Source organism: Meleagris gallopavo, chromosome 17 (assembly GCF_000146605.3).
Source record: "Meleagris gallopavo isolate NT-WF06-2002-E0010 breed Aviagen turkey brand Nicholas breeding stock chromosome 17, Turkey_5.1, whole genome shotgun sequence".
Lineage (NCBI taxonomy): Eukaryota > Metazoa > Chordata > Aves > Galliformes > Phasianidae > Meleagris > Meleagris gallopavo.
In genome coordinates this window covers 9120228-9145327 of record NC_015027.2, presented here as the reverse complement: position 1 = coordinate 9145327, position 25100 = coordinate 9120228, and the positions used below count along the sequence as shown (strand labels likewise).

Genomic DNA, 25100 nt, shown 5'->3' with positions numbered 1-25100 from the left:
TACAGTTGAAGGAATAGTTCTCAGAAGCTTCTGTTAGTCCATCTGCTGCCATCAAGAAACTCAACGTTTGCTCCTCCCCGGGATCTTGACTTCTCAGCACCCTGTTTCGATGTTATGCATCATGTAAAGGGGACACAAACCTAAAGGGAAGAGCTGCAGTATCTCAGACTGCTGCAGCAAGCCTCAGCAAATGTGTGTAAATGGTCCAGGTTTGATAGGCTTGCTTTTCTCCTCGTTATCACAGCTCTCACTGAATTAATGGGCCAAACACTGCTACCCAACAAGGCATTCTGCCCCCAGCACAGACAGCTTCTCAGAAAGTCTGAGCACACGCTGACGTCTTGGTGACCACTGACCACTTCCCAAGTGCTCAGGCTGACCACAGACATTTTGGGGCTCAAAAAAAAAAAAAACCAACCACCGAGATGTTACTTAGAAACTTTCCTACACGTCACAACAACAAGTGCCTATTTGAAGGCTAGGAGAGGCAGCAACACGTAGTTAGTCAGTGGTTGGCACTGAGAGAATCCAATGATGTCCAACACCACAACACTGCAAGAAAGCAATGTGCATGGCCGAAGAGATGTAACCTACCAGTAACTCCCAGCAGTGGCTTTAAAAGTACATTTTCATGATAATGTTTTTTAATTAAGAGTTGTATTCTTCACCAGATCTACCTAATGAATATCTTAGCTGCCCAAGCTGGATTAAATAATGCAGAGCTTGACAACTAACCCTGACATCTCTGGTTACTCCTGATTCAGAGAGAACTGATAATTATCTCCTTAGCAGCCTTCAGACGTAACGCCAACACACACACAAAAATAAAGTGACTGCTGTGCTCTTCCCTTAAAACTTATTTATATAAATATTAAGAAGTTTATATAATTCTATGAATATCACACTTATTCTCCAATTGTCTCTTGCAACAGTGTGAGAGGTGATACACTAACACTTACGGAATATTTCCAGGTCTCTAAAAGACCATATACACAGCAAACATGCTCTGAAATGTCCAAAGAGTTCCATGTTTTACAATACTACGGTTTCCCAAAGACTTTACAGCAGAGGATCTCATCTCGCTGCCAACCAAAGCACATACACAGCATGGCTTGTAAAAAATTAAAGAAATTAAAGCATGACATCGGACCTAGTGTCCATTCATAAAAGCTTACAGAAATTAATCTGATCCCTTCAAATGTGGCTCTATGTGATAAATAGAAGCCTCTGTGCAGCTGGCAGGGAAAGCAGCACACTTAGAGGAGCTTGTCATTAAAGAGGGGCCTCAGAGCTGTTTGAAGAGGAAGTGCACGCTGAGAAGGAGAAAGCTACCAAAACACTCACGTTAGAAATGGTGAAAACACACAATTCCAATGCTGTTAGTGCTGGCTGTTCTGCTCACACAGCAGGCAGCAGCCCTGGCTGCAGCAGGAGAAGGGAAGTTTTGGGAAGCAGAGCCCAGGGGTTGCTCCTGAGCAAACAGGGAAGGACGTTGCAAGCGTGCAGTATGTAGAACTACAACTTAGGTATAAACAAGGAAGAAATTTCAGCCAAAGGTTTTTCAGAGGCACCTCTAAGCAGTCCGCAGTCTCCTCGCTATAAGCTGGCATTAAAGACAAAAGAACCTGTTGCATCAGATACATCCCAAGTTCAGAGAGAGCACGAAGGAACTGCAAAGCAACACCGCTGCTGCCTACAAACTACCCAGTGATTGCAGAGAACAGCTCAAAGCACCCAAACCCTTCAGCGCGCCGGCAGCAAAGGAGGCACTCACCCACAAATACTGCAAGAACTTCAACAAACGCGGGCAGTAGTAATACTCCATCCTTCTACAGCGCACAGCTAACGCCGCACCATCGTCCTTCGGGCCGGGCTGCCCACGTTCCCCTCCTCCAGCAGCAGCCAGGAGCACACCCACACCCTTAAAGGCAGCGCGCCTAAGGAGCGACGCTATCTGCACCCGCATCGCCAGCTGAGCTCGGCGCCTTTAACCGATGCTGGGGCTGCTTCTGGGCAGCGCTGAGCTCCCATGTGACCTCCCCACTTGTGATTGAGCATCTCACCGCTCCCACTTCGCCCGCCTCGTTAATCCGTGGTCTAGATTGCGAGCTGACCTTATTTCTTCTCTCGTGTACAAGAAAAAAAGTACACACAGTACGCAAGAAAAGCTGCTTTTAATATAAAAATGCCTCCTGTGGACAAGAAGAAATAGACACAACAAGTGTCCGGTTTTTTTTTATATATGCATGTAGGACTGGAGTGCTCCCAAGAAGGAATATGACCAAAAAAGGAAAAAGCCTGGAGAAGCGAGGCTGTCACCCAGCACCCGTCATCCCTAGGGCTGCTGGAATAGGAAGCTGGGGTGGTGGGGCCTGGTGGGGAACCCCACTGCGGACACAGCACTGCAAGCTGCTTCTGCTTGTCTGAGCCGTGCCTTTAGCTTTTAATGCCAGACTGACGCGGTTTTTAGGCTAACAGAACAACACGCACACGGCTGGTTTGTAGCTTCCATCTGGAGAGGAGGGAAGCTGAATATCAGAGGCTTTACACCATCAGAAGACAAGAGAGCTTGCTTTTTGCTGGGCACAAGGGAGCTGCTGTGGGCAGACTGGGGAGCACCGGGGAGCTGGGATGGGTCCCACTACCCTTCATCCGTGCGTGTTTATAAAATATTTACCTTCCCTAGCAGTTCAGTTTTAAAAGTCAGCTCATGGTTTTGGTAAAGCATTCCCACCCACGCATCAGCCTCAAATAACTGTGTTTATGTATCACTGCACTATGGATACCAGACTGTCTCACCAAAGTAAAAACCAAGATGAAAAAAACAACAAATCAAATAAAGAACCAGAGGCTTTGGGAGGAGCCATGCTCACCCCAGTTCCAGTATCAAGCGCTTTGTTTTTAACCATATGCATCTTGGTTGCAAGTCATAGCTGCAACCCAGGTTGTCACTTTATCATCATAGAAGTATTAGAGGTAGAAAGGACCCCTGAAAGCCGTCTGAAAGCAGTGTTCCCACTGGCTGCAGTGCACAGGGACACCCACAGCTCCAGCAGTGCTCACAGCCCCGTGCCCTGAGCGTGGCTGTGTGCAGGGATGGGGCACCACCGCCTCTCTGGGCACCCTGTGCAGTGCCTCACTGCCCTAGTGCAAACAACTTCTTCCTTATATCCAACCTACATCTCCCTCTTGTAGTTTGAAACCATCTCCCCTTGTCCTATCACACACACCCTGCTCAAGACTTCGGCCCCTTCCTTCTTACAGCTCAGACAATGGCACAGGTTGCCCAGCAGAGCACCTCCTCCTGCCCAGGGATGACCCACGTGGCACATTCCGCATTGAGGTTTGTAACCCAACGTCAGAATTAGAGACCTGTGTCAGCTGAGATGGAACAAGTGGTGAAAGACACCACTTGAAAACGTCTTCCATGATTCACGTGGCTCACCACAGCACCCTGCAGCTCCAGGATCAAGCTGTGGGTGCCTCAGGCACTGCAGGGGAGTGGGACCAGATGGCCTTCTTGGCCATCCAGCTCAAACCATTCTATAATTCTGTGCTGGAATACCTTTTGTAATTGTACCTTAGCACTTAAATATTTATAACACATTCAGTCACAAGGTAAGAAAAAAAAAACAGTAGCAGCAAAGATTCTAATCAAGGTTAATTAAGAAAGCATGTTGACCGAACCACTGATTTCACAGTGGGGAAAATGGAGAGAGATGAAATATGATGTAGAGCTTTAAATGCTAGGATTTTTATATTTCTTCCTGCACTGATTTTATAGCAGAAACTAAGATCTCAAGTCCATTCCTAATGAATAAATCAGCGAGAAAGTGTTGCTTTTTCTGCTGCAGAAAAGCAGGTAGCACAAGGCTTTGGGTTGATAAAAAGGATGACTGTTGTGACCCGAAGCCTCCACTAATAAATTTTCCATTGGGGAAATTTTATTCTCCCAAAGAGCAGTCAGACATTGGCACAGGCTGCCCACGGAGATGGTGGGGTCACCGCTCCTGGAGGTGCCCAAGGAACATGGAGATGTGGCCCTGAGGGACAGGCTAGTGAGCCTGGGGGTGGGTTGATGGTTGGACTGGATCCTTGGAGGTATTCTCCAACCTTAATGATTCTGTGACTCTGTGAGTGGGCATAGGTTGGACTTGGTGATCTTAAAGGTCTTTTCCAATCTTGCTGATTATGTTCTAATCCTCTAGAAACAGGAAAAGCCAAAAGATTTGCACAGGAGCGCATGGATGTGGCACTAAGGGACATGACCTAGTGACAACACTCAGGAGGTAAGCTCAATGCTTCCACTTGAGTCTGAACCTTGATTTTCCAGCACAGTGACTCTAGGATTCCATTCCTCCACCAGAGGGAAGCATTACAATGTCCAAACAGCAAAAGTTGTCTTCCTTCAGATGAGCACAAGGCATTACTGAGCTCAGTGCCAGCAATAGCTCTGCTCTACAGCCTCCTGTGACATCCACGTGGGGCTCTGGGCCACACAGAGGCATGGCAAGTCCTATTACCTTAAAGCTATTTCTGACAGCAGTCTTCCCCCACACATTCTACACAAGGCTGTCAACAGCTATCTTTGCATACTTGCACTACAAACAGGTGACATTCAGTAACTCTGAGGGACTGGATGATAACCATGAAGTCTATAAACAATCCAGACTTCCCACTCGTGGTCAGTCAATCTGAATCCCACGCCAAGAATGGGAAAGACAAGGGGATAACAGCCCTCTGTACCTCCCATGAAGTTTTAAGGCTGGAATCATAACAGTATGAGTTTGTTTCCAAAGCTTTTGTTGAGAAACTTGTTTACAAAGCCAATACAGACTTTCAAAAGTCACTGTGTTGAATTTTCTTTTTCTTCAGTAGCACACAACGTAAGCCTGCCAGCACCTCCTCTCCTCAGCTGCAGCAACAACAGTGTGAGCAATTACAAAAAGAGGCTCTGAAGAGAGCAATGCATCCCATCGCCACACGAGAGTGCTAGCCCTCCAGGAGAAGGGATGAGATGTGACCTTGGGACAGGGAAGAATAGTGACATCCTTCTGTCATCTTCTCTACAAAAATAGAATGATTTTGAGAAGATGCAGGACAGTCAGATTTCTAAAACTACAAGTATGTGCATATAGAATCATAAAAGAGTGCTCTGAAGTCACTGCAGGATTGTTCTACTGTGAGCTTATGCACAAGGTTAAAGAAAACAAACAGAAAAAGCACAGCACTTGTAATGAATCAGCCAGTCCTTCCAATAAGGAAGGATTTCATTGGGAGCATCACCACCTCCCACAAAATCAGAGGTCTGTGTTGTTGATATGCTATTTAAATGCTTGATTTTCCACAGAACACACTGATATTTCATTTATTTTGCAACTTTGGAAAGATTCGGATCTTTACTCTGTGTTTCAGGAGATAGGATGTTAACTGTTTCCTAAAATCAAGTGTATGTGTGGGCTGACATAGGAGGCCATCCTGCAAGCTAGGAGAATGTCACCCAACAACTGAAGAGGGAATTTACCCTGCTAACAGAAAAATCAGACAGAGAAAAGTAAGCTGTGATTACTCATGTAATTAGTTGACTGCCTATTGCCTACAGAAAGAAAATTAAACTCCTAATTTTTCAGATTATGATCCAGTTCTATTTGTCCACACGGTTTTCCAAAGAGATCACAATAATGAATTTTCATTATCTAAGCTGAGAAAAACAAGCAGCATAATGACCCAGCCCCACGCCTTAAGAGTTCAGGATGAAAAACCTTTGTTTAGAAAGAAACATAAACAAGCTGTACAGTTAATGTGTTATGTTAGGAGACCAGGCATAGACCAGGATGGTGAAAGCATTCCCTACTAGTTAAACTCCATAGGAAAAACATCTGCTCCTCCTGCTAAGAAGGCACACACTCTCCTTCACAACTATTTGAAAAACAGGGAGAACAGCTATGAATGAAACAAGCCAGGCTGCACGTCCCTTATCTCTTCCTTAACCCGAGAACCTCCTCCACAATAACATACCGTTATGCTCTCCGCCCTTCTGTCTTTATAAAAAAAGCTGCGACTTCTCTGAGTAGAAACAAATGAAAGTTCTCTTCCATCTGTTTTTTCTGAACTCTGCTTGGTCCACTCTTTCCTAGGAGCCTGTTAAAATAAAGGCATAGGCATCACTAAGAATACATCTATAGGCATACACAAAATGCCTTTTCAAACTACAAAATGGAAAAGATTGTACCCGTCAACACCCAACTGGCTGTGCAATCATGCATTAAGCTGTCACCTGCATCAGGGAACCACCTGCATTTCACTGACATCAATGCCAGCACCGAAGTTTCAGGGATAAATGAGGGGAATTCAGTCACCCGGTAAGTACAAAAACAAAGTTGCAGAGTCAGCAATGTAACCCCCTTGTGCTCAAAGCACTAACAACACGTGCACACCTTTCAAAGATTTCTCTGTGAAGATACCAATTCATATTTATGCACTTGAAACACAAAGTCTGGTACAACACAAATCCCATGAGAAAATACACCAAAAGGAAATTAAATGTATTGAAAAGTGTGTGCGTGTCACCCAAAAGCCCTACTGAGACATAACAAAATCTTTTCCTGGCTTTCATTTCCAGTTACAGGAAGCAGTTAAGTACTATTTGGCAATACCTTCTTATCCTCGTGGAAGAAAGATTCCGACTGAGATGAGACCTTGGTTTTCCACTCATTATCCACACCCTCTGGTGGGAAGCTCTGCCTGGAGCGGTACAGGTCCTTTCTTCCTCTCACTTCTTGCATGAGTGCTAGACCATCTTTCCCTGAGCGGCTCTTTTCTGAATAGGAGCGTCTCAGATCTGGGGGTGCACTTCCTAGGCCAGATGTATAGCTCTTCCAATCTTTTGTCTTACTTTTCACGTTGGAAGAGTCGTTGGCACAGGTCACCTTACTCACATCATCTCTGTCCTTTATTACAGAGCTCCTCGTTACGTTTTTGCTCCAGTCGCCTTCCAGAGTCACCTCTGAGAACTGTTCTTTTGTGACCACCTTCTTCTGTAATAGCCCATCATTGGCCTTTATGGACAGCCTGGAAGCAAAATTAACTTCCAATTTCTGGTCCACATCAACCGCATGTACAGGCTGTACCTTGTCAATCACAACTTGTGAACTTTGGTTCCTGGAAGTTAAATTCATGTCTTGATCATCATCGATGATGAATGTTTTCTTTGCAGTGAACTCCACAGGAGAATTGGCAAACTTATCTGGAAACAAGCAGCTGGGATTTTCCCAGGGAGGAGAGCTTAACTTTCTGTCTTTGGACTTCTGTTTATCAGACTCGGGGCCATGGGAATCCAATTTCTCTTTGCTCTTTTCAGTTGGAACCAATTTCTCTGGCCTGTGGTACTCCTCCGCATGCTCACCCTGTCTGGTACTAACAGCATGGTGATCTGATCCCTTCCACTCTTTCCAGGTATAGGAAGAAGTCACCCTGTCTGGCATGTTCCTTTTGTTCTTTGATTTGTTCCTACCAAATAAACTATGCTCCTCAGAGACCTTGTCTTGAATACTACTGCCCTTCACCGATTCTTCTTTATATTCTGCCATAAGGGCATCAATATCAAGAACCTGGGGCCTGTAGCCATCCTCAGCCTTCCTTCCAGATACACCATAGCTGCTTTCGCAGCTCTTCTGCGTGACTACTTCACCATCTTTGTGCAGCTGTGCGAAACGCAGGGAGGATCGGGGGTCGTGGTAAGAGACCTTTCCTCTGCTACTTTTGAGATCAGTTTGAGCCACATTTTCCCATTCCTGTTTTAACAGAAAAGCATCAACATCTATGATTTTGTCTTTAGATTGATCCAGACCTTTTTCATTACGCTTCTGGTTATCTCTCCCAAATACATGAAAATTACCAGAGGCAGTGTTTTTGGAAGCAGCATTATCTTTGTCCTCCCCTTTTACCCAGTCCTTTTTAACGTACACTTCTCGTGACTCTTCTCTACAATCCATACTCATCGTGCTTTTTTCTTGTTTGGACCTACCAGAAAAATCAGGACCCAGATTAATTGCTCCTCCCTCACTTGAGCTAGAAATTTTACTACTTACGCCTGTACTAGAAGTACCAACAAAGCTTTTCTCTTTTTTAATACCGGGAATTTGATAAGTCACTGCAAAATACGTTGCCTTTGGTTCAAAGGCAGAACTCTGATTTTTCAAGTGCTCATCAGAACTGCCAGCAGCAGTTTGGTTTGCCTCGTTTCCCTCCATCCGCTCTTTGATGTTCCTCTTTTTAAGCGAACCTTCTTCCAATTGCAATGAATCTGCCCAACTCAGCCTTTTTGTATTTTCAGGCGTGAGCCAGCTGAGTTCTTCTGCCTTGACAGAATCGTGAGGCAAGGTTTTCCTTCTCCACCTTTCAGAAGTCTTCAAATCAGAAATGCTACTTTTAGTTCTCCTGACCTTTTCTTCTGGATCTATTGCTCTGATTTTTTCTCTGTTTTCAGGAGCCGTACTACGTAAACCGAAGTCTTGGTCTTTGCAGTTTGAGTCTAGACTTCTCCTCACAGCAAAAGCTCTAGATTCCTCTTTCACATCAGGATGGAGGCTACTGGGAGATTTACATAACTGCCCACTTAGAAGCACCGAAGATGAATGGACCTGCTGTTTTTTTACACTGGTTGAGACAACTTCGTGTCCAAAGCTGGGTCCAAATTCATAGTCTATTCCTCCTTGTCTAAAACTCCTTTTCTCAGAAGAGCATTTCACCAGATTAGACCTTCCTGTTTCATCAGTGGATGAGTCTTCACTCCTGTCTGTTTTAATTTCAGCATGCAGCTTGCTTGTCTTCTCATTTATTCCAGAGCATTTACTTTTGTTTGTAGAGTAAGGTATTTTTTCAGCTATTAATACTGGATCATTTTCAGTTTTATCCAAGTCTTTTTTTCGTTCAGATAAAGTGCATTCACTGGAGAAAAAATCATTAGGATCCCTAGAAGCAGACTTGCTTGGAAAAGCTTCTCCCACCCACGAACGCCTGGTATGACCCAAAGTCACCACGTCAGGCTTTGCTTCGAGCTCCCCACTCGTTTTCAGTGGCAAAGCAGTTCCGGGGAGGTCGTCAGCAACATTGTGCCTCTGAACATTATGGTCAAACATGGTGGCTCGGACCGTTTTCATGCAGGTTTTTTCCGTCACACTGGTTGGTTTTAATCTTTTTTCAAAGCTGCTTATGAACGAGACGGAATTTTCACTTTGCTGAGAAAAGCGTTGGCTGTCTCCAGGGAAGCTTCCCTTTGTCTCTGTCTGATCCATTCTGTTGGTTATTTTTAAAACCTGCCGGGATTTCCAAGGGTTCCCAGCAGCATGCGCCTCGGTGGGATCTCCGCTGTGAGCAAGCATGGCCATCTCCTTGCTCTGGAACAAGAAAAAAACAACAGTTATGACTGTTACACACCTATAGATAAAACATTTACTCACTTTCACTACACAGCCTGGGCAAGTTAACCACATCCCTCCTCTCTAAACACAAAATCCACTGAGACACTGGTAATCTAAGCAGCAGTGCGTGGCACCAGTCTGAATTACCCCATAGCTTAATATTCTCTGCCTCGTCCTACAAGGGTCCAATTCGTTTTCAAGTTAAAAACTGACACATTAGGAATTGACTTCAGGGTCTTTAAAACAAACAAACAAACAAACAAACAAAACACTGATCGAAGGAATGTTTTAAATCCTACTTTATTGTCTAATTCTAAAAACAGTGCTTCCATTAATGGAAGATTTTCCTTTTAAAGCAAATTTATCTCCTTTAAAAGGAAATTAATCTATGGAGATGTTTTAATCAAGCTGTGAGTTTCTCTATCACACACACTCCTCTCTTAAACCTACATAGGAAAAAAAGCACACAGCCGTAAGAGCTCACAAGAAATATCCTCAAAACAACATTAGATCTCCAGTGCTATGAAGCGTCAGCAGAGAAGTTGTTTTGAAATGCCAAAATGTTCCTTAGAAACAAGGGCAGTCAAACAGCTTTTATAGCACTGCGCTATCTGTACAGTATTCAGTGGTCAAAATGCTAAACTGAACATTATTTAGGAGACTGATAAACACACAGCATGTAATAAGGAATTGTGACTCAGATGTCACAATTTGGTACGTTCGTGCTATCCTTACAGAAAATGAAGGCTAATTGCTACATGGAACCACAACAGCTGTTGCCTACATACACTAAAAGTTCCACTAAAGTAGTACGCAGTATGTTTCACTTTATACCATGCCTTTAACAGCATGCACGTTTAACTTTGCAAATGCACAACACCATCCTCCCATGCTTGAGCAGCGCGTCCCCACCCAGTGCCTAAAGATAGACTTACACAAGTAAACCTATTAGGATTATGCCATTCTCAATACTCCTGATGCCCGCTTTAAAGCCACTGGTTGGTAAAGATGCATGGGCTGCAGAGTATAGGGCTCTCTGCACTCCAAACGCAAGCCTAACTGGAGGCTACACTGGCTGATGCCATTTTCTTACTTTTTGATGTTCTCGCATTTCACTCCCAGAGCCATTCCTAACTTCAGCAGCTTTCTCAGGCTTCACTTCGCTGGCTGATGATGTTGGACTTGTAAACCTAAGACAAAAGGCTCCATTCAGTTCTTTCAGATCCAATTAGTTAACATTTACACTTTCTACCAAAGCAGACCGATGATTCATCATCTCATATCAAAAAGAAATCACCCAGAAAGTGTTTCTTAGAGAGGAAACATTGCTATTTCATGTCACAACTAATGGTATTCAGTGGCTTTACTGCATCTAGAGCAAAGGACTAACAATTTTTCAGTAAGCAATGTAGCTTATTGTATACCATAAGATTTTTGAGATGTGTGATAATGCAAAATGGTAAAAAACGCTATTAACGTTCTCATGCCTCAGTTATATTTATCTTCCATATTTCCATCCCAGTGCTGGAAGAGACCCTCAAAGGCCATCTGGTCCCACTGCCTGCAATGCACAGGGACATCCAGATCAGGCTGCTCTGAGCCTGGTCCAGCCTGACCTTGAATTATGGAACTCAATGAAGCCAAGAGAATTAAGCAGAACGTTTCTGAAACCTACATCTTTGTCAGGTCTGCAGAAAGCGGTCGCGATTGAAGCGATCTGCGAAGATTTCCTGGCTTAGCATCGGTGCTTTCTGTTGTCAGTTCTTTGATTCTCTGCTGGATGTTCAAGCACTTGTTTTCCCTCTCAGCAGCCGATGGGAGAGTCTCTGTATCTACAGAGGTACTGGGATTTTCTGACGTGAACAAACTGATGTGTTTTTTAACGCTTCCTCTTACAATGCTGTTTTCCTTTTCTGAGGAAGCTGCAGGGCTTTCACAGCTCAGAAACACACACGTTTCCTTTTGATCCAACCTCTTCCCTTCCCTGTTTGTTCTGTTTCCACCAGGGCTTTCAAAGGCTCTCTCAGAACTATGCAAATTAGTCACTATGCTTGGTTTTGTCTCAATTTGCTCACTTTCAGATTTCTGCTTTGCTTCCCACGTGTGTTTTCCTTTAGTTAGGATGCCAATCTCCTGACTACTGCATTTCAAATTTGTTTTTGAAGAGCTGCCTTTATCAAATTCCATTTCTTCAGTTTTTGGCCCCGTTTCAGACTGACCGTGGCTGCCCACATCAGTAAAAGAAGTTACTGATACGCTCTCCTTGCTCTCATGGGATGAGCAAGTCTTCTTGCTCGTAGAAAGGTCTTTAAGTTCAAATTTAGCTGTCAGGTCCATGGACAAAGGCCTTGGTTTCCTAACCCACGATTTCTCTGTAGGAGACTTTTCCTCAGAAGCTTCCACAGTACGATGCTTTTGATCTCTCAAAGATTCCAGAAAAACAGCAGATACTGGTCTAGGTTTTGGCCTTTGCTGTGCATCAAGAGAGTGATCAACTTTACTGTTTACATTATTTGCATCAGCGTTGTTTTTCTCCACCGGATGATCTTCAGTAGCATCTCTCTTTTCTCCAGTTTTGAGGGAGTTCCAGGAGACTGGTCGAAGACTGGACGAAAATGATATCTGCCTGCGAAGAGACCCTTCAGGATTCCTGGATGTCTCAGGTGATGGTTTCTCCTGCTTCACACTGCACTGAGGCTCTTTTGTCTGCACAGCACTCAACACTCTGCAGTCATCAGCAGCCCTTTTTCCTTGGGCCAGGCTTACCTTTGACTGCTCTGTGCCTGCCGCCTCAAAAAGAATGACAGTATTCGTGTTGTGACCACTATAGAAGGTCACGTTTGTGACCACTTCGCTACCAGCCTTGCTTTCATTTCCAATGGCTTTCTGATCTACTAACGGAGGAACATTCCCAGCCGATACCTTGGCAGATGTTGTTTCTTCAGAAGGCTTTCTAATAATACTGCTTGATCTAAAACCTGCAAGAGGTGGTTTTACATTTGCAAAAGTATCTGAAGGTGTATCTTTAGAAAAAGGTTTGGGGAAGAGTCTTGGCCTCGATCCCAGCGATGGCATTGTTGCAGATCTCAGAGTGCTCCCAAATTTGTTCTTCTCTTCAACTGTTAGTGATGCTGAAGGCTCCTTTGTTTTGCTGCTTACATCTGAGAGCACGCTTACATACACTCGCTGTGATTTATCTTCAGTCCTGATCTCATTTAAGTCGGGAACTGTCGTCAAAGACGCCAAAGTAGAATTTATTTCAACTCTTGTTGCCATAGTTGTAATTACACATTCAACAGAACTGAAAAAATCCAACAAAGAAGGAGAATCTGCAAGGAAAGAAAACGCAAGTATTGCTGTAGAGTCAGCACAAATATCCAACAAATTCATTCTAACTTTAATTCAGGACGTAGCTAAGCTCACATGAAGGTGTGTTTCAGATATGCACGTGCATCACAGAACAAAAAGCTTATTTCTCTTAAAAAAAAGAAACATAGCAAAACACACCATTATTCATCAGTTAGGCCCAACAAACAAAAACCATGGCAAAACCTACAAAAGCATCTGTACAGCACTGAGTTATCAGTACTCAAGCAAATTTCACTGGTTAAATTGCTTTAAAAAATAATTTCTTTCTAAAGCAGGCTTCCCCACATCGATGTACAAACTTCACTCCTTTTCATAATACACACTGCTGGCAAGTATATTCTTTCACACTACCAAAAATATGGAGGTCAGTGTGACTGAAACTTATTTATCAGTTACAACCTGCAGCTAAACAGGAACAAACACATATCCCATGCATTTCCAAAAGCTTTGCTGCTACTCACCATGATGTGCATGTTCTGCTGCAGCTGATGGATCCAAGCCCACTCACATCTCATAGTGAAGAGTGGAGTTTGCCAAGATCACACTAAGAACCAGAGGAAGGGATCCCTTCAGCAGCACTGATCGGACCTCTCCTGCAAATCAGAGAACATTCAGAGTCTGCCATGGCACACAATCAGATCTACGTGGGTAATACCACTGGAGACAAAAATCCTGAGTATTTCAAGGCAAAATCCTGGCACCTGCTCTGAAACAAAGGCACCGGATTTAACTGTATGGAGAACGTGTAGTTATCAGTTACTGAAGAATCAACAAAAAATTACCACCTGAACCACCTGCAACTGCGAAGGGTAAATAATTTGGTCAGCACAATAGCTATTAAATGCAAACACAGTTAAATCCACATTTCAATGAGTGCAGTCTGCAAATTCAAATGTTGTCAATCACTAGTTAAACACTGAGCTCTGTGTTACTGTAATCTCAATTACTGTAATTTACTTTCTATTGTAAATCTCCTTTCTGCAACAACCTTGTGGGAAGGCCTACCTGCAGGCTGACCTTCAAATGGCCCATTTTCAACCTAAACACGGCTTCTACCATGACAAAGCAGTTTTTCCAACATCTCCCCGATAAAGGCAGGAGATTAGCTCTGCCTTTAATCACATTTTTGCTGCAGAGATGAGGGAAAACCAGCAGCAGCCGTCTCCCCTCGGGCTCACCTTGCCAGGCCCCTTCACCTGCCAATGCACCCAAACTTCTGCCCCAACTGCTCACCCCAAACCCCTCCAGTCTGTGGCCTCTTCTTTCCAAAATAGTCCCGGACCCGATCAGCTTATCAGCATCAATCTGTTCCTTCCACGATCTCACAGATCCTCATGAAATCTTCCTTCCTCTCCCTCTCCTTATTCTAAGAAACGCCATCAAAATCCGATTAAAACGCTCTCACATTCCAAGGATGAAAGGCTTTGTGAAGAGCAGCTATGCCCGAAAAGCAGAAGAGGAATACTGCTGAAGCAAGGGCAATGCTAGCAGTAGCAAGAAATCAAGATGCTGATTTCATAGAACCACAGGAGTCAGAAGGGACCGAAAGGCCGTCTGTTCCCACTGGCTGCAGTGCACAGGGACACCCCCAGCTCCAGCAGTGCTCACAGCCCCGTGCCCTGAGCGTGGCTGTGTGCAGGGATGGGTCACTCATTGATGCCTGCCAGTACTCCAGTATCAGAGTTCTTTCTCTCCGGAAAAGAAGAAAGCAGCACAGAGCTTCTTAAACGGAATCACAGTTGATCCGCAGTGGAACGCAAGGCGGTGGCTATATAATGCAGGACATAATCCTTGCTCACTGCACTCAGCTCATTTTCCCCAGCCAACATTCCTAAAGCACCATTTACCCATTCTCCTTACGCTCACTGCTTTGTTTCACTGCACTGCGCTCAGCTTCTGAGCTGAAAACTCATTTTTCCTACATGATCTCATGAAGTCCATTTCCAGGTTTTAAATTCGGATAACTCAGCTATCCTACAAGAGAAACATGACCCCAAACTGAAAAGAAGAACAATATATTAGAATCACAGAATTGAGTCAGAAGGGACTCTTAAAGCTCACCCGGTGCATGGATATACGGGGGAAAGAAGCGCCTCACCCCACTGGCATCACATCCTGCGTCCCAGTGCCACCGTGTGCCCACACGTACCCATGGTGCTGGTGTCCTGCAATGCTTCTCCTGCCTTCAGCGCCCAGCAGCAGCCTCTTCCCTCACTCCCCTTCCTCAGCTTCAGCCCACCTGCGGGTGCACAGGACCTTCCTGCCCTGCCGACCCACCGTGGGATGCTGCCAACACACGAGCCCTGTCTGCGCTCGAACCGCCTTCAACCCTCCCCATCCCGAGGCGCTGCCTTCATTTCGTTTTGTTTTAATTAAGCGATCTGTCCTCACAAAGCACGTTGATGTTGCATAGCAGAAACCAAAGCGGATTACTCACTGCAGGGCGTCATTTTGGCCATGTTGGGAGGGAAGGGCTCCGCGCAGCTGCCTGCCCCGCCGTGCCCACCAGCGCACCGCTGTGACTTACATCAGCACTAAGTCCCATAAGCCTATTAGGACAACAGGAGCAGCAGCCTGCAGATAATTTTTCCACCACGAATCACGTGATTATAGCCAACTTCCTTGCTCGCAGACAAGCATGCTTTAAATGGTACAGAGATTTGTATAGCGGAGAGGCAGCAGCTCCTGAGCACCCTGCAGTGCCATCGGTGTGTTCATCCATTGGGCAGCTCTTCGTTGGTATAGCAAAGCACAGCAGCTACCAACAACCATCTCCATACGCTGCAGAGACACAGAGCAGTGCTGGATTTATTTCACTGCTTCTGTAACAAGTTTTCCCATTAACCAAGTGCCTCGCTCTTAAAAAAGTTACTTTTTCTTCCCCCCACCTACCAGCTATGCATTGGAATCAAAGCCTACAGCAACCCTTCTTAAGCAGCCATCCTTCTGCTGCCTCCTGCAACGCTCGGAGCCACTGATAGGATCTGCCCTGCTAATTATTTAATCCTATCACTTATCATGCACGTATGAAAAAAGATTGGCTTAACCGTGTGCGTGTGTCCCACCAAGAGCATAAGGCTTTCTGCAGCACAGTCAGGAAACACAAGGCATGGCAAGAGCTTCAAGAGAACACGGAGCTCGTTCTGCTGCCAGTAATGAAAGTTTACTGGTAGAAATCTAAAAATAAGCGCTCCACATCTCACCAGACAGATATGACCTGCAAAGTCCCATACATCTTTAATGCGAACACTTCCAAGGACTGCAAGATCTCCATTCCCCGTGTGCAAACTTAAAGCTTTTAGTTCATCAAAGGTCAAAGTCCTGTTCTTTGGGAAATCGAAGTCCAGTCCTATCCCAAGGGTGAACTGCTCCGCCCTGACATTTTCTCCCGTTGCAGAGAAAGGTTAGTGTTTTGTTAAACAAAGAGTCAGCCTATAAATAGCAGCATTTACAAGCACTTGTAAATCTCTAATTGCTATTGCCAGTGCAATTGCATAACTATCATCAGTTAAAGCTTCACTGAGATCCAGACACGCACTAAAGAACAGAAATATTTTCCATCTTCTTGATTATGTGCTGGCATCTCAGTGCTGGAGGGGCAACCCAGCACCTGGTATTTTAATATATATCACGTCAATAATTTCAGTGCCCTAACCCGTGTTAGGCAAGGTAGTTAAACAGGTACGAGTCACCCAGTGCTACAAGCTCATAACTTCTGTAATTACACGTCTAATCAAATCATAAATTTGCTGCTAAACACAATGGCATGTCTGTGCAATGGGCAATATTAATCTGAGAGGACTTCCTTGACGCAGCAGGACGATCAGTTGGTGGGACAATCAAAAAACACAGCTTTACAGTAGGATTCAATAGGAAAATGCCCCTGTACGTAATGAGGGGATGACCTGCGTAAAAAAAATTAATTCAAATTAATTCAAATTCTTTCACAGCTGTCAGTCCTACGTGATTTCTGTAATGTTGTTTTTGTCACATCTAAAAAGTGACCAGACAGGATCTATCCACAACAAGCAGCAGTGGATGTTCCTGGCACCCCACTCCAGTGTGGTTTAACAACAACTCCCCTGTTAAGATCAACTCTGTGCAAAGCAGGGTCCTGACCAGGTCCTTCCCACTCGCTGCACCCGTGCCAGTTGGCTCTCCCTACGGCAGCCCCACCAGGAGCACGCTCAGCATTTCCTCTGACCCACACCACCACCTCACTACGCCCCATTCTTCCCTCATTTCATCCTCCTCACCCATCTCATCGCAAACTCTTCGCTTCTGAGTTTCACAGAGGTCCTCACTTGCGATGAGTCTCACCAGAGCCAGCCAGAACGAACCTTACCCGAAGGAAAAACGCTCTGAAATCGCAGTGAATCAGGAGTTTTTGGTACCCTTCCGAGTGAGTCATCCCCCATTCCCAGCGAGCGCTCTGCGGGAGAGACTCCACCTGCCTTGTTAGTGGGTGGGTATTTTCAGAAACCTCAATTCTTTCAGCAGTTGAAATAGAGAACAAAAACAGAACCTCAATTTCTGCCAACGCTGGATGACATCCAGCAGGAACAACGTGAATTACTAGTATGGCTGAAGTCAGGCTAGAAGCATGCTCGTGCAGAAGGTCGGCGTTCCCAGCAGGTCTCAGAAAGCTCTGCTCTGTTTGCTCGTGTCATCAAACATTTGCTTTTGTGGTCAGCTTCAACTCCTGCTAATGTTCCTGTAGGTTTCATCCTCGGAAATGCATTTTGCCCACAACCAACACCTGCAAATGACTTCCCCAGCACAATACGCAGTCCAGACGTTCCAGAAGCACTTGTGCTGCATACCAGCTGAAATACTAATGATCGGGTCTTGCTACAAGCAAGAAAGCTTGTCTGTGGAACTCAAGGAAAAGAAAAAAAAGACAAAGCAAAGCACTTACAGGAGCACAGTTGGTTTTTTCAACTGGTCAAGCACCATTCTACCCACAGCTCCCAAATGCAGAAGGGGTCACACCCCTGGCACGCAGAGCACGAAGAGTTAACTCAGTGAGCTGGCACTTCTCCTCCAACCTGTTTGGAATCATTATTATTCAGGAGGAAGTTATATATTAATTTGCAGGAACAACAATCTCTTTGTGCACCAAGCTTAACTTCACACTTTGTCACGTTTAAAATAAACGTTGCACAGACTTGAATGGAAGAGGGTTAATCCCCCGGATACATCTCTCTTTTGTTCCCATACCATGCTCTGAATCGCAATGAAATTAACCCCAGGCTAATTGATGTACATCCCCTGGACTGAACGAGGGCCGGTTCTCATCCAGCCCCAGCACTGGATGCCACCCTCAAGGCTGAGTTCTGACAGTAACAGGAGCTCAGAGACCACCCCCACTGGGAAGAATCACACTGTGCCCAGGGAGGAAGCAGAAGGAAGGGATCGTTTTATAGACGCAGCCTCCAAAGGTCACCGTCTCACAGAAATAGCGCGGTGCAAAGAGCCATTTCCTGCTGGCCTCCGCAGGGCAGGTGCTTTTGTGTCAAGAGACCGCAGGGGAGGACAAAGCCCATAATCCTCTGATCTTCCTCTTCAAATTCTAACAGGATTGCCAGCGCTGGAAAAATGCATTTGTGACCCTGCCCGGGAAACCACCTTCAGAAAGGACGACCAAGTCGGAGCTCCCGGCATCATTTATAAATGCTGCCCATTTTTGTACGTTCATCTGATGGCTGAAAAAGAGATTAAGGTATTAACGTAGGGAGAAAGCACAAAGTCGTTTCATCCAGTGTTTAACGTTAAGAAAAGCTGGTGGTCTCGTGCCACCTCAGAGGTCACTGATATTTAACCACCTGAAGAAAACCTAAGCCATAAAAACAGAGGACAAAGGAAAAAAGCGGGCGACTGACATCTGCGTTTGAGCTCTGAGCTGCGAGATTGCTTCTGTCAAAAGACCTACACACAGCTTTACACCTGCCCCTGTCTGGAAGGATGAGCTCTGAAGCTGAGCCACCACCAGCAGAAAGACTCCTGCATGGAACACACCAAGGTGCTGTAATAGGTCATGCTGCTTCCCAGCTTCCATCTAACAAGAGCAGTTTGTCGTTACGTGATTTTGTTTGGAACGTTATGGTCTGCCTCAGCTCTTACAGCTCAACCACCCCACGTCTTCACTCGCAGATTCCCCATTTGCTTCCCTACAGTCACACGCTGTGCTCAGCAGCTCCATGTTTCGCTTCTAACAACGCATCCTCCTTCAGTTGCCCAGTAGCAATTTCTCCATTCAGTCCACCATTCCACCCTCTGGATATCTGTGTTACTCATGATATGAGCACGTCACCTAGCCTCGTCAGCAGGGCTCTGTATTCAACCCCAAATTCTCATCCCAAGCATCACTGCAGGAGGAGCTGCACCACACCAGCACCCAGCATGGGCCTCACCACTGGGCCGTGCTCCTCTACCAGCAATCATAGAACAGCTTTGGTTGGAGGGGTCCATGAAGATCCCCCAGTTCCAATCCGTGCTGTGGGCTGGCTGTCCCCCAGCTCCAGCTGCTCAGGGCCACCCATGGCCTTGGGCACCTCCAGGGATGGAACACCCATAACTAAGGAATGGCTTCCAGCTTTCTTTCTGACCATAGTAGGAATTCCTGTCTTAAAGATAACAAAACTGTAACACGGCTGTACCCGTTCTAAGTGAGCAATAACAATACCTCATCATTAGAGAGCATTGTTCCTCAGAAACATGACATTACATGGAAAACTGAGGCCTGCAATAAATTACCAGCCAACATGCTATCTAGAAGCTTTATGACTACAGCAATCTCCTCCATCTCCTTATATGCTCAAGAAAGCACAGAGAGAAAAATAACCCACGAACTGAAAGTCAACAGCTCAGACACACAAACTCTTAACAATTTGGAGAGGGAGAAAAAGAGCAGCAGAGCCAACAACACTACGCTGACGTGGCAGCACTGACAACATAGAGGTGATGGAGAGGGAGAAAATGCCAGGGACTTCCCAGCCAAACCTACAGACAACCAGAGCCCACAGAACGCAGTTAGACAGGATGGGAGGACTGGTCTACTTGTCAAAACTGCCCAGTGTCCAACTTTCCCTGCAGTGGTGAGGGTGTTCTCAAAACACTGTAGGTGCCCCTCCCACACTCACAGACTTTTCCATGCTCCTATCAGCACTGAGTCCTGGCGGAACCAGTGTAATTATCAGGATGCTGAGATGTGAGATTCCACGTGAGAGTTATCTCAGCACTTCAAGGAGCCAACACCAGCAACAGATGATGGTCAAGCTTTATAAAGGTTTTACAGCTGCAAGCAAAAATCCAGAACGAAGGGGCTCTAAGCAGGAGCAATTTGTTATTAGGAGAGACATAGCAGAGAAGAGTGCAACCATTAGAGCCAAGCTGAACAGAAGAAATGGCTTTTTTTTTTTTAACCTTGAGAGCAACCACTTTCAGCATCAATAAAGGCAGCATTCTGAATGTCCATCAGCCTGGAATTAAAGCTGTTACATCTCCAACACGAAGAGTAGAGCTGAGCAGAAGACTTTGGAGAGAAGTTGAAAACGTAGCAACTTGCTCCTTACAGAGCCAGGCTTGTGCACAAACCATGCATCTACCATACAAAAAAGGATTCAAAATCAATGTATTTCACCTCATGTGCAACAGTCCAGTACCAACAAACTCAACATTACCTACATTCACCACATTAGAGATGCGTTGCATATGTTTTAACACACCACAAATAATCTCTAAAGGCACCAAACATGTTGGTTAGGAAACAACATCCATTCCCATTCCTACGATTGAAGACTAAATAGAAGAAAAAAGGCTCCATACTGTTTGTAAGAGATGGTCAGCAGCTGGACTTGAGTTACATATCTGCTTCCATCCACACGTCCGGATGTCTGCACTCAGTGAATTGAATCATTACAGCTATCCTAGCCTTTTACCTCAATTAAAAGCGTCTTCCAGGAAGAAAAAAATGCATATTCCATTTTATGCTGGGCTTCAGCCTCCCTCAGCTCCTCTTCTCACATAGGCACGACATCAACACCAGACCGGATGGGGATGAACCACGACTGGCAGCTGCGTGGTTACAAGGACGCTTCTCCCAGCCCAGACCAACCCTCAGCACTCCAAGCGCCGAGCAGAGGCTCCGATGGAATCTGCAAGCACTGCAGAAGCAAAAGGAAGCACAATTCCAATATGTTTAACAGCCGAATTAGCATAATGCTCACCATGCAGAAACTGGCCTCCCTGACCTTCGCTAAATGCTGACCTGTAGCTATGGACGAGTCTTTCCAATGGGTGAGTCAAGCACAGCTACGGGAGAAGACAAGAAAACATCCATCACCCCGTCCAGTTGAGTGAGAAGTCATCTCTTACAACAAAAAAATTGCCTTCTGTGAGGAATGTAAACTGCAAGTTGCCCAGTAGGAATTACAGGACAGATCCGCTCAAACACGTTTTAGAAACGCTTTGGATTCATTGCTCAAGTCAAGGCATCTATTTTCTTAAATGCTGCTGTGATTGCAGGAAGGAATATGACATGGAAGAAGGAAATCTCTGTGCCCACGGGGTGGTGGGGTCACCATCCCTGGGGGTGTTTTCAAGGAAAGGGTGGCTGCAGTACTTTGGGACATGACTGGGAGGCAACACTGATGGTAACTGGATGGTCAGACTGGGTGATCTTAGAGGTCTTTTTCAGCCTTTATGATTCTGTGATTTGTGTACATGTACTGCGAGAACAGGATGATACATAGGTAACCATTAGGCTGCTTTAAATATTCTGAGTGCAAATCACGCTAATAGCCCACATTTACAAGCGCTGTTACAGTCAGAGCGCTGTCTGACAACAAACAACAAAAACAACATTTCTTGCCAGGCTGCCAAATAAAGGAAGAAACCAGCTGAACTGCACGACTTCAGAGGAATGCCTGTCTCAGAAAGGCATCTGCGCTCGTTCTGCTCAGTGAAGAACTCCGAGTGTTCTCCTGCAAACCAAACGCAGTTACTGCGGCCAAAAATTCCAACTCTGTTTAAAACGTATCGTGGCTTTACTGGGCTGAAATGCTTTCGTTCCGGATGAGGCAGCTTTGTCCATCGAAAGCCTTGTAAGGCTGAGCAGCACACAAACACCCTCTTGGGTGCTGGCACAGCTCGCTCCTACCGAGAGGGACTGCATGAACCCTGCCTGCATGGCAGCCAGGCGTGAATCCAAGCTGCAGCCTGAGCTCGCTGGAAGAGAGGAAGATGGACAGACTTCAATCCCTGTGTGCCTCTTTCAAATTCTAACCAGCATCACAGAAAGAAGACCTCCCTATTCCTACAGCAGGAGGAAAAGCAAAGCGCCTGCTTCGTACTGAGAGCAGAAAACAGCCGCTACGAAAACATAAACACGGCGCTGATGTGTGCAGCAACATCTTGGTTTGCATCAGCAAAGCACACGCACACACTCCTATGCTTTCACACACACGCTCCTATGCTTTCACACAACTCGACAACACACCAAACCAAAGCATTTGAGACCGAACCCAACAGAGCTGCTTTCTTTTCCTCCCCTTTTGCTGCACCCGAGCTGCCTGCAGCAGCGCACGGCCGCTTTTAGGAGCGCTGCTAAGTGGGTCAGAGCTGCGGTGCTGCCCCAGCCCAGGGCTGCTCTGCCTGGGAACACACAGCTCCCACCGTCCCACGCTGAGCCTTACACCCAGACAATTAGGAGCTGCACAAAGCTGGAGCTGCCCGTCCGCTGCACGATCTGCTTAAGGAAAGCATGCTCTGTTCGCTCCCTGCTTAGGGAAACTTCTGGAGCGCACCCATGTCATTTATTTTTTTTCCTCTTCTCACTGAAAACCAGGCAGATAATCCAATTGCTGCAGGTTTGGTTATCTTTTCTACTTGTTGCAGCAAGCTAACGATCATCCTGACTCATAATCATTACAAGAGCAAGATTCATTGCAAGTCCAACATTTATCTTCTTCCAGGCACGCCACAGCTTTATGCTAGCTCAGAATGGAAAGTTGGGGCACTTAATGCTGATAAGAGGTTCTAATGAGCAGCTCTGTAATTGGCTTTCAGGAGCCCAGATTTCCCCCAGATGCCAGTGCGCACGCACCCAGCACGGGGATGAAGAACATAAAAAGGAAATTCAGCTGCTATTTACAGCATCCCTCAGCCCCGAGCAGAGCAGCAGGAAGCATGGCAAGCCCACGCACGGTGCTGCACAGGGCACAGGTGCACCCAGGGTTCAGCAAGGGCTGCTCCCAGCGATGCTGTCAGAGCCATTAAACCCGAGCGCGTTCCAAAGGCTGAAGTTTGCTCCTGCGGGAACACCCGGGCTGTCCCCAGGTGCTCCTCCAGCACAGGGAGCCCTCACTTCGAGAGACTCCTAATGCAAAAGCAAGCAGATCGTGGCTTTTCCTATAGGATGACTTTGGATGATTCCTATGTAAAAAACAAAACAAAAAAAAAACCAACAAGAAACACACCTAAAAAATTGCAACACCCCCAGGTTCTCGTCACCCCTCGTGCATCAAGTGGAGAAGTGATACGGGCTGTGCTCACAGCATCGCTGCAAGCCTCATGCCCGGGCTTGCAGGACAGAGCAGCTCACTGCAGCCCAGCTTTTGCAAACAGCCCACAGCACACAAGGCAAGCTGCTCCGGGAACGTCGCCTCCAAGCACTGAATAGACACAGAGCTTTCCTCCCAAAAGCTGCTTGCTGCTAGGAATCAAAGAGCCTCAGAACACAGCATCTGTGTTAATAAATACTGTGGGAAGACTCTGAGTATCTCCCTACCAACAGCATCTTGGAAGTGCACCAAGCTACAAAAGTGAAAGAGACTTCCAACCAGTGTTGTTCACATCCTCCTGCAGGAAAACGTCCCGTAGAAAGCAATAGCTTGGAAATACGGAAAGGACAGCAGCACTGCATGGAAGTCAAGCACTTAAATCCTGCATTTAGTCATTCATGTGCACACGCACCCCTTCTGCTAGGCAGGGCTTTTTAAAACCACGCAGCGTGACAAAGCCATTGCCAAAGGAAACATCCCCAGGCCAGCAAGTAACGCAGCTACCAGCTTCAGAGCACCGATGGGACGCTCCCTTACTGCTCCAGAGCAACTCATGGGCAGCAGGGAAACAACACGGAGCTGCACCAGCTTCATTCTGACGGCACTGGGAAAAGCTGCCAGGAGAGAGAGCTCTGTGAGCACAGCTCCAGCACAGACTGATCCCAAGGAGAGGACGAGGCAGCGCACAGCAACGCATTCTCACCATGGAGAAAGCTCATTTTTTTTACTCTGCAGTCACAACCCCGTTTGAAAAGGAAGGGAGGTGCCAAGGTCGGCTGCAAAGAGAGCCAGGGACACAAGCAGGGACCGAGCAGAGCCTGGCACAACTGTGTGTGTGCCAACATCCCTGCAGCCAGGACCCACGGCACAGAGCTGCTGCACCCCTTTGGGACTGCTCAGGAACACCGTGCTCCTTGCTGCTGGCAGCCTGCAGACACAGCGGGGTCACATCCAGGGGCACAGTGCTGCACATAGCTGGAAACAGCATGGAAAAGAAGAAAGGAAAGGAAATATTGTTGCTCCCCACAGCTTGCAATACAGTAACGGACAAAGGGAACCGAGTGCTTAACTATCAGCCCTCAGAGCTCCCCAGCACGCTGATACCAGGCAGGAATCACCTGAGTGCTTTGGCCACACAGGAATTCCAGCCTCACACCAGGAACCAACGTGGAGAGCGGTCTGAAAGGGAAAATACTGAGGCTTACAGGTGAATCCCCGACACACCACGCACCCATCACAGGTGAACCGTGGGCTGCATCAATTTGAGCAGCTGCCGGCCTCCTTAATGGCTCTGAAGCAGAAAGGCTCAGTAGATCTACTTGCTAATACATTTTCTTGGCTGGTTTTACACGAAAAACCCCCAGACGCAGTGAGGAAAACGCTACAAAAGATGGCGAGGATAAAAGTTTATACAATCTTGAAAGCTTTTTTGGACGATCCCCGGCTGAAGCCGCCTGCCAACTTCATCAGCATTGCCGCCACACGCTGCCCGTTTCCCTACCACGCCCTACAATGTCACCAAACCACGACAAGATTTTCGTGCCGCTGCTACAACCGAGAGCCGCAATGCCTTCCAACGACGAGGAAACGCCACCGGCACTCCCTAAGGCCGAACAGCCGAGCAACCCACGGTTACCCTGGAAACACACTTTACCTCTTCCGCCCGCCAGGAGAATCGCCCACCATTTGCCATATAATGGGACAAGGCAGCTTTGCGCCGCGCGACCCCGCGGGCAGAGCCCAGCCC

At 46.3% G+C, this 25100-nt stretch overlaps 1 protein-coding gene across 2 annotated transcripts in view; it reads right to left on the bottom strand.

The window, feature by feature from the left end:
- The window catches only part of KIAA1671 (KIAA1671 ortholog), a 40931-nt gene extending 19991 nt beyond the window's left edge, over nt 1–20940 (bottom strand). For both annotated transcript variants that reach the window (XM_010720358.3, XM_010720357.3), the window contains exons 1-6: nt 20732–20940; nt 13253–13384; nt 11098–12751; nt 10516–10612; nt 6657–9398; nt 6019–6141 (exon numbers count right to left, since the gene is read on the bottom strand). In XM_010720358.3, coding sequence (XP_010718660.1) covers nt 6019–6141; nt 6657–9398; nt 10516–10612; nt 11098–12698 — 4563 coding nt within the window. In that variant the 5' untranslated portion in view covers nt 12699–12751; nt 13253–13384; nt 20732–20940. The remainder of the gene's footprint in view (nt 1–6018; nt 6142–6656; nt 9399–10515; nt 10613–11097; nt 12752–13252; nt 13385–20731) is intronic.
- Nucleotides 20941–25100: the final 4160 nt, after the last annotated feature.